The sequence below is a fragment of the Priapulus caudatus genome, unplaced genomic scaffold, assembly GCF_000485595.1.
Source record: "Priapulus caudatus unplaced genomic scaffold, Priapulus_caudatus-5.0.1 Scaffold309, whole genome shotgun sequence".
In the NCBI taxonomy this organism is placed as follows: Eukaryota; Metazoa; Priapulida; class Priapulimorpha; order Priapulimorphida; family Priapulidae; genus Priapulus; species Priapulus caudatus.
This window is the reverse complement of record NW_014577370.1, coordinates 403,877-413,647: the sequence shown is the minus strand read 5'-3', so window position 1 is coordinate 413,647 and position 9,771 is coordinate 403,877. Positions and strand designations below refer to the sequence as shown.

Sequence of the window (9,771 nt, the reverse complement as noted above, 5' to 3'; positions counted from 1 at the left end):
CTCTCTCTCTCTCTTTCGATCTCTCGCACCTCTACAATAGGTCGTGCGTGACTAACGAATGCCTCTCATTTAGTAATTAGAAAGCTACGCTAGCCCCACGGGGACGCGTGTGGACTGTGCTCAACTACGCGTAACATCGCTATTACTGATTAATAATGTCCGTGATGTGCCTGCCGCCGCCGTGCCTCTTCATACGTTACATGAACGAACCGCGATGGTCGTTCGACGCCTGCCATATGAAACCTAAATTCAATACAAATCGCGTATAAATACGACTATATTTGATCGACACTGCGTAAAAGCACCAGCACGTTAGCACCACACACTGTAAGTATGATTACAAGTATGTAACACTGTGTGTAAAACACTGTAAATACAAATACATTTCACACGCACACCGTATAACCACAAGTAGGTATGTCACAAGCATGTTGTTCCGTATCACAAGCAGATAAAATACATATTGTGTATTTTATAGACACACGCCGTGTAACTACAAGTATATTTAATGCAAGTTGTGTATAATGACAAGCAGATTTCATACGCATTGTGTAGTGTATAATCGTGTCGTGTGTAACTACATTTATTTTTTTAAATACCGTGTGATTACGGCCGTATACTTCGTAGAACATCGTGTGCAATTAACAAAATTAATAAAATAACAAACGCATCTGATACGCGTCACCGGGCGACTTTAAAATGGATAAACCTCGCAACAAAAAGCCTACATAGACCTACTGTGAGCATGCTTGCAGTATGCAAACATCACGAAACGTTCTGATTGAGCCAGAAATGTGCTCCGAAGTCTAACCGTCTCTAAAGTCTCTCCGAACTATTTTGAAAACTTTGTCGGGCAGTGTTTCGGCGTACAGATACACATAGAGCAATGTGTCTGAGAATGCTAACAGTAGGGCTATACGCTAGCGCAAATAGTTCCTGGAAAAAAACACTATATGAATTTGTTTGCTGATTGCATAAGTAATGTAGATAACATATGGTTTTAATAAATTTCACAATTTTGTACTGAACAAACATCGAACAATGAATTATAAGTTATAACTTGTTCTATCATAGAAAAGAACTGTTAATGAAAACTGCGATCGCTCGGCTATGTCCCGGATGCGAAAACACTGTGCAAACATTCGATAGTGCTAGTTTCGTAAGACTGTTTAGGTTTGCTGAAGAAATGTTATGAAAGTAGCAATAGAAATGATTTATTGTGAATTTTTGCAACATAGACGAGCTCACAGTAAGTAGATCTATGCATTTTGCTGCGAGAACATGCGGTTCTAAGCCTGGGAGTCGCCACCGGCTCGCCAAGGCCGCCAATCGCGAGACAATGGCGATGGTTATTAATGTGACACTTCGGTGTGTATCACCGTACCTGTTTAATACCGCCGAACAGCGCACACGAAAGGCAGGCTAGCGAGCACCGCATGGCGTCACGTCGTGTCGCGGTAACGGTATATATTATGTGTGATTGTGAAGACAGTGATTGATGTTTACCGCAAAACCGCACACGGTCGGGTGGGGAGGGGTGCGGCGCGCATAACGATAGGGTAGGGGACTACGTACACAACGATAAGGTATAGCCATAGAAATAATATAGATAACCTATATATATATATATAGAAGTAAAGTCACACACGAACACCCGTGTAGAAAAAAACAAAGTCAAGGTATAGAATAAGGGTGTTTAAAGTTTAATTGACGAGCTTTCGAGATTACATCTCTTCATTGGAATAGAATTGGAATAGAATCAAATAATCAAAAACAAATACAATGCTTTATAGATAATCAAAAATGAATGATTCACACAATTCGCGCGTTGCCATGAATACGGACGACAAAAGAACACGCACATATATATATATATACATACACGCACACACAAACACACACACACACACACACACACACACACACACACACAGCACCACACACACCACACACACACACAAACACACACACACACACACAAACAGCACACACACACACGACACACACACACACACAACACCGCACATCACACACACATATAGATAAGATGTTTATTTCTATTATTTTTTTTTTTCTTTGTTAAAATTGGGTACAGCGGCCCTGGTTGCACACAGAATTCAGCGGCGTGTTTGGCAGCGCCTGAGCGCGACGTCGGCGCCCCCCGCCTCTTGTGCACAGAAGGGGTTGTGGCGTGCCACACACAGATGGTGGTGCGGCACACAGAAGGGTGTGGCGGTGACACGAGGAGGGTGTACGACAGAAGGGCCGCCCGACCCCCGTCCCCCGCGTCGCACCACCGCCAGGAGTGCGCTCGCTACGCCGCACAAGTGCTCGGCTCGCTGCCACCACGCAGGCGTGGCTGCTCACGCACCAGAAGGAGTTGGCGTGCAATACGAGGGTGGTGTACGCAACACGCACCGGCCCCCGACGCGCGCCCCCTGTTCGCGCCCGTGCACGGACGAGGTCGGCTGCTCGCGCACCCGAAGGGCTGTCGGCGCTGCAAGGGAGTGGCTTACGACAGAAGATGTGGTGTGCACACGAGGAGTGCCGTGTCACGCACCAGCGGTTCGCCCGTGGCACGACGGAGCACAGTGCCCGTCGTCGCCACCGACCACGGGTGCTCGCGGCTGTGACCCACGCGCGCGCTCCGTCGCGTGACAGTTACACCGGGCGCTCGCGTCGCACACGAGGAGTGGTGTACGCACAGAAGGGTGTGGTGTGCACATGAGGGAGTGGTGTAAGCAGAACGAGGGAGTGGTCTGCATACAATGAGGGGGTCGGTGCGCACGCAATAAGGTAACGGTGTGCACACGATAAGGGGTTGGTGGTGTTCACGCAATGAGGGGGTGGTGTGCACTCAGTGAGTGGGTGGTGTCCACATAATAAGGCGGCGGGGTGGTGTGCATGCACACAACCCGGACGTGGGGCGCTGTGATGTAAATTTGCACTGGCTTCCTGATCAAACATCAGTACGAGCAATAGGTTGGGGGCATACGCACGCACATCTACGCTGCCAATACACAAGGTGGGTTGATAACGATAGCCGGTGCCTATGAAGGTAACACGCACGCACGCACGCACACACACACACACACGCACGCGCACATACGCGCACGCAACCGGAAAACAATTTGCTAGAGTGCCTGTGACGACGATGAATGATGTAAAGTATGCACGCGTGCATGAAGGAGGCTGAGGGGTGGAAACAGCTGCATCCTCATCCCATCCAACAGAACATCCTCCCGCCCTTCCCCTCCCTCCCTTTATCCTTTCCTCCCCCTCTCTCCCTCCCATTCACCAGCGTTCACCTCGCCGATACAATACTCCCTCCATCCTGCTCGCTGCACGAGAGAGGCTCCCCATCTCAACCAACAACCTCCTCCCTCCCGTCTATTCACCCCCTACTATGCCTTCCCCCTCGATGATATTCGGAAAGAGTTAGAAAGAGTCTAATACCGCCGACAGTCGTCTCCCTCCTGCCCATCCAACATCCTCCCCCTCCTGTTGCATAAGAAAGACTCTTCCCATACAACAGTCTTTCTCCCTCCCGCCCATCCAACACTCCACCCCATTTCTCGCTTCAACACAGAGACTTCTCATGCCTCCCCCTCCCCCCGGCTCGCTGCACGAGGCGGCTGGTAGAGCACGCCACCCCCTTCCCCGCCGTGCACATGTGAAAGGCTCGATTGCATCTAGACAGACGACAAGACGAACGGCGACAATTTACCTGCTGCAAAAATACTCGGCAACCGCCGCACGCAAAAACATATAGACTAATTAATGTATTAATGTAATAAATGTATTAAATGTCTACATACATCGTTCTGAGTGATGTATAGAGGAGTTTGTACGAGGAATCGTGATTAAATATATAATATATAAGCCACAGTAATACTATATAGATATAAGATGGCGCCACTTATTACTTGAATTATTGATATAATTTTGTTTAAACGCACACCGAGCAGATGTGGTCGCTGGTAATGTTGCCATGTATCTGGTTTGACAATAGACAAATATAATTAGAAAATAAGTGTCGAAAAGAGACCTGGGTAAATAACGAACGAATAAATACTCGGCACATACTCTTCACCATCCTGTTGTTGAGGATAAGTTCATTTAGATCATAGTTCGCTGCCATGACCATATAAGGGTTTAACGTAAGGTTAAGGCAACATCGGCTCTGACGTTCGCTTGTTTCGCTCGCAGACTGGAGCGGCGGCGGCGGCCAGCAGGGGAAGGCGGGCGCGGGCGGCGGAGGCGCGCTCTCGCGGCAGCGGCGTAACAGCTACGACAGCAACTACAGCTCCCTGCACAGCAGCCAGCGATCGGAGCTGTCGCCGTTCCCGTCGACGTCGCACGGGTCGAGCCGGCGACTCAGCGAGAGCTCGTCGTCGTCGGCGCGGCACGGTGGCGCCGCCACGCCGCCCTACGACCCGATCTCGCCCGGGTCGAGCCAGCGGGAGAGTCGCAACGACCTCGCAATGCAGGTGAGAGGTCACGCAGTAGTAGCCGTATGTTATAATATCTATATATATAATGTACATTTATAATATTGCACAGGAACAAGGGGCGGCTTCGACCATCATGCTGTCTACGAGCATTGACCGACGAGTGCGAGTGACGTGCAAAAACCTGCCTTACAATATATAAGTTCGCACGGCGGGGATGGCCTGCGCTCGCGCTGTCAGTCGACGGGGCGTCGTCACGTTATTGGCTCGACATCAGATTCATGCCGGACGCTTCGCAAGCAACGGCCGCAATTTCAGTCACGCTTTAACGGCGCGTTTAGATTCATCGGTTTAATATCCACGCAGCAGGCGACGAGCGCACGAACGCGGGGAGTGCACGCACGTGGGGAGTGCACGCACGCGGGGAGCGCACGCACGTGGGGAGTGCACGCACGCAGGAAGGACGGTTATAAGCACACTTGCTTCCACGAGGGAGCAACGCGCTACGTGCATGTGCGCCTGTTATCTTTGACAGGACCGAGTTGTTCAGCGACACACAGGTCAGGGATACCACCGCAGGCCCTTCCAAAAATACCTCAGCTGTCGCGAGTCCAACTGTCACGCACGCACGCACGCACGCACGCACGCACGCACTCACTCACTCACACGATGTGAGCGTAGCGAATGAGCATTTCCGTCTGTGCACACATAGCACTACACCGTTGAAAGAACGTGCCGGGATACCGCAAACAAGAGGACGTCTTTTAAGCACCGCGCGTGCGAGCGACCCACTTCATCTGTACGCCACGGTCGCACCTTCTGGCAACAGCAAACACTTTTTCGAAAGAAGTCGCGTGCGCGATAAAAACTCCGATAATGTTATTGGGGCGGTTTACCTAGGTCTACTGAACAATCCATTTAAGCGTAGTGCTGCGTTTATAACTCAGGTGTATCACAATATATAAAGAGCTTTTGAATATATCTATAGTTTGTGGTCGTGATTTTTGCACCTGAACATCTGGAAATACAAGATGAGTGGTACCAAGTAATCCATATTACGGGCAGTAAATGTTTCTGGTTGAAGATTTATGCAACCGCGTGTATTCCGAATGTTAGTTTGTTGCGTCGGCATGTCATAAATTGACCTATTTAATCTGAATCGACGCGTTTTCGCGTTCGTGTTTGTTTTCTGGTTGGTAATGTATAAAGAAATTAAACCACTGACCTAGCAGTGAGCCGGCCGCTGGAGTATTTTTTAGTATAACATGATCTGTCGAAATCTGAGAGATTGAGTCTGATCGGTCATCGAGAGATAACAATACTCCACCTAAGTAAGCACATGTCGCCGGTTCTAGTTTTATACGCGTTTGGGGCAATTGACAACAACTGTGTCGCATAATCTTTCATCGAAATGCGTCGGTAGTTTGATGTGGCAATACAGCAGCTCCGGGATGTTATTAATGCATATTCAACACTACCGTCATAAAACAGTAATGAACCATAAAAACGGCAACCTATAGTAAGTTATAATGAGAAATCAACGAACGCGTCGCTTCCTAATACCGAGAAACCGCCCGATAAAGCACAGGCTATAAAAGCTATAACTACCAATGTAGGCATTTTCGGGTTAATAATAGAACTATATGGCAACTGTAAAACGCACCAATTTGTAAATAATACCGTTTTGCGCAACAGATCAATTTAATTACACTCTCGATATTTCATACTCCCGGTCCGAGGGACATCTAGGGAAAACATAGCTCTAGAAAACCCGATTCGTATAGGGGGCGCTGGTGATAATGGGTGCACTCAGGCCACTGAGCTGTATATCATAACATAATAACAAGAGCTAATAGTTATATTTATTATTACCTCTTGATAATAATGTTATTATATATATAGCTCAGCGATCAGGCTGTATATAAGCGCGTGAATTATGTACGTAATAGGCGCGTGCACATCGCGTGTACGCGGTAAACCAACTGTCGCATACACGGCACCTTTAACCTCGCTTCAGACCAGAGCATCTTGCGATTGTATTTCATGCAAGCCTATACTGAATGAGCGAAGGGTGACATTGCGCTTCTATTGTACGGTAACTAACTGCATGCAAATTAAGCTGTGCCTAAACAATGCATGCCAGTTGCTAGTTGCGCGCCATCGATATTATCAAGAGTCCATAATAGAAAATTTTCTATTATGGAGTCATGATATATTATTGTAATGACATAAGACTCCGTGGCTCGTAGCCCCACCGCGCGCCCTGAGTTGAAAGACCATTGCACGTTAATGCGTTATTGCTAGAATAAGCATCTGGTGACAACCGGTCGGATCGTACCGTTCTGACACTGTATCGTACCTGTCCGTACCTGCCTTTGACCCAGTATATATGGGACGTAAATTAATCGAGATATCAAGATACCGAGAGGAGAGACCGAGCGAGGACAGATCACGAGAGGCAGCCAGGCGGGTTCCAATATGGCCATAACCTAGGATGTAGTATGTATGCATATATTTTGCATGTGTCAAGTTACTAATAAAGTCACCATCGTTATATATCGTATCTAAGTTCTAACAACCTGCCGACCTGCTGACTCTACAAGATCCTGAGGTCTCAAGAATCACGTTCTCAGTACAACACTTCTTCTAAAGCAATGGACTCCACGGGTGGGAGCTGTGTCAGGTCATAGTGACAGGGGAAGGAGGAGGCGGTGTAGAGATGGCCAAGTCATGTTGGTAAGGCAAGCAGAAGGAGGTATAGCGATAGTCAGCTCATATAAACAGGGTCAACACAAATTTCAGTGTAGAGACAGTGAAGTAATTTAGACTATGGGTTATGTCAAGCTGAAGGGAAGTGAAAAGGCAGCAGAGAGGGGAGGTGAGATGGGAAATGTGAGGTCGGGTGAAATGGGAGGTGAGATGGGAGGTGAGAGTGGAGGTGAGAGCGAAGGTGAGAGCTAGGGAAGTTGAAATGGGAGGTGGGTAGAGAGCCGAGAGCAGGAAGGCAGGGGAGGTGAATCCGGCGTACACTCACCTTGAGGAAGCAGTGGGAGTTGGCGTGGCTGTGGATGCTGGAGCCCTGACCCTCCGACCAGCACAGCATGATCAGGTTGTACTTTCCATTGCCGTCGTCCACCAGGTTTCTCGTATATCTGTAAGCAAACAAGAGATGAGATGTTCACAGGGGGAATTAAGCTTTACTGGAGGTGCCACGAGGTGACGAGATATTGAATATCTTGTTTCTATCGGTTTAGTAATGTCTGTGTTTGTTACTAATCGGATACTGTAGATGACAACAACAACTAATATATATAAAATAATAAAACACTCAACGAGTCAATGACAACCGATCAGTGATTTGTAGAGATGCTAAAGAGTTGGTCAATGTTCAAATATTCCGTGTCCTATCCATTTATGCTACTTTAACTATTATAGCTAGTTTATGTGTGTCATTGCTTAATGTCTCTTTCGGTTATAACTATACTATCGCTCTAACAACAGTCCCAAGAATCACCTAACCTGGATCAGCTAGACCTAACTCTGACCTTACTAGACTTTTGCACAGGGTGGAGAGCTGAGTTAGCGCGTGGTTAGTAGGTGGCACGGCAGATTGATTATTGGCACGTCCGCAAGGCACACAATGAATACGAAATGACACGATTTCAATATTTCCCGAGTTTTTGATTGCAGTTGATTGTTGTAAGTAAAGTTAGTGGTTTCGAGCAAGACAGTAAATTGCGGCTTGAATCTTCTGGGGTGCGTCTTTTCCCCCCACCACGTTGACTTTGTTGCTAGTTGAACATGTGTCCCACATCATAAGCACTATGATGCAAGCTATCATGTACATGCTCATGCACCGCACAGTTGCAAGAGCAATAGCTTGTTCTCAGACAACGCAGTCATTATATTTCCCCATGTAAATAGTTTTTTTCGCAGCAACCTTTCCTCGCGGCAACGTCGACTGATTGGACAAAGTTTAAAACCCACGAGTACGCGTCTATCACTCCAGTCTTTCGCCCGAGCAGGTAGTGCGCTTAGTACAGACCGAAAGGTCAACGTGGTGTCAATATCTGCATTTATTATCGCCACTGGAGTCTAACGTATGGGAAGTACACGTGGCTTCCCACGTACACGTGGCTTCCCACGTGAAGTGCCCGCGTAGGGCAGCGCTGCCTCATGTATAATTAAATCACGAACACGATCCGTGCCGTAAGATACCCATACACAATGCGTAATTCTATTACTAGCAAATATTTACTGGTTCGAACAAATGATGCTCATTAGTTGCGCAAATATTTGACGAATGAAACCAATCGACTGGCGCTCGCTTTTAATGAACTCCCGCAATTAATTTGTAGTGAACATCTGAGAGGCGCACACAATTAACTAAAGCCAATCAATCAACGTAGTTGGGAAACTGAAACGTTAGTCTCTCGTTACGGTAAAACGTACATTTTTAATAAGATATTTGCGGGCGCATGCGCGTGTCTGCATGGTCCCCGTACAGGCACACGTGCATGCGCGTAGTTGCCGTACGTACACGGGTGCGTGTGTGTGGCGTGTGGTGGTCGTGTATGCATGTGTGATTGACTGATTGTATCAGGAGTGTATCAATAATTGTATTATTGTGTATAATAATTGTGTATTAATAAGTGTAACCTGATTGTATGTAGGTGTCGTACATGCATGCCTGCGCGCAGGTACGTTCACGTGTGTGTAGCGCATCGGAGGAAAATGGAAATACATGAACATCTGGCACATCCACATGACGCACACATTTTAAATATCAATCATTTCTGGACAGATAAACAGTTCAATATTCATGAAGAATACCCGAGTAGAAACTATCCACGTAATCACAAATCCCTTCCCCCCCCCCTGCTGCAACCCACTGCTAAATAGCAACAAACAACAAACGCACTGAACGCCCTGTAAAAAAAGAAAGCTCGTGCGTTTTCCCCACTAAACTAAAGTTTTTCACAGCCGCGTTGCAAGGGCGTGCTCATCCTAGGGTGTCAGTACTCAGTAGCCAGTGTCAGACAGTATCGGTGTCTCTATCTCCCGGAAAGTCACGAGCTCTAAGTACTAACTATAGTTCGCATTGACATTGGAACTCCTATCGAACGGACTTGTATGGATTTATCATTTACGACAACCACTTACGCTCTTGCTAGCCAAGCATTGCACATTCGCCAAATGTTTCAGGTTTCTTAAAGATAGCATGCGTGCTCCATATACAGAGAACGTCTTTCACGATGGACGTAACTAACAATCGTATGTCATTTTTTGCTCTTAACCGTTTTTTTCAAAAAGGATGTAA

General features: G+C 47.3%; 1 protein-coding gene across 1 annotated transcript in view; it reads right to left on the bottom strand.

The window, feature by feature from the left end:
* LOC106808854 (cysteine dioxygenase type 1-like) overlaps positions 1-9,771 on the bottom strand; it is a gene marked incomplete at its 3' end in the record, with an annotated part of 30,480 nt that overhangs the window by 2,147 nt on the left and 18,562 nt on the right. The window contains 1 exon segment of the mRNA XM_014811742.1: positions 7,486-7,603. Coding sequence (XP_014667228.1) covers positions 7,486-7,603 — 118 coding nt within the window.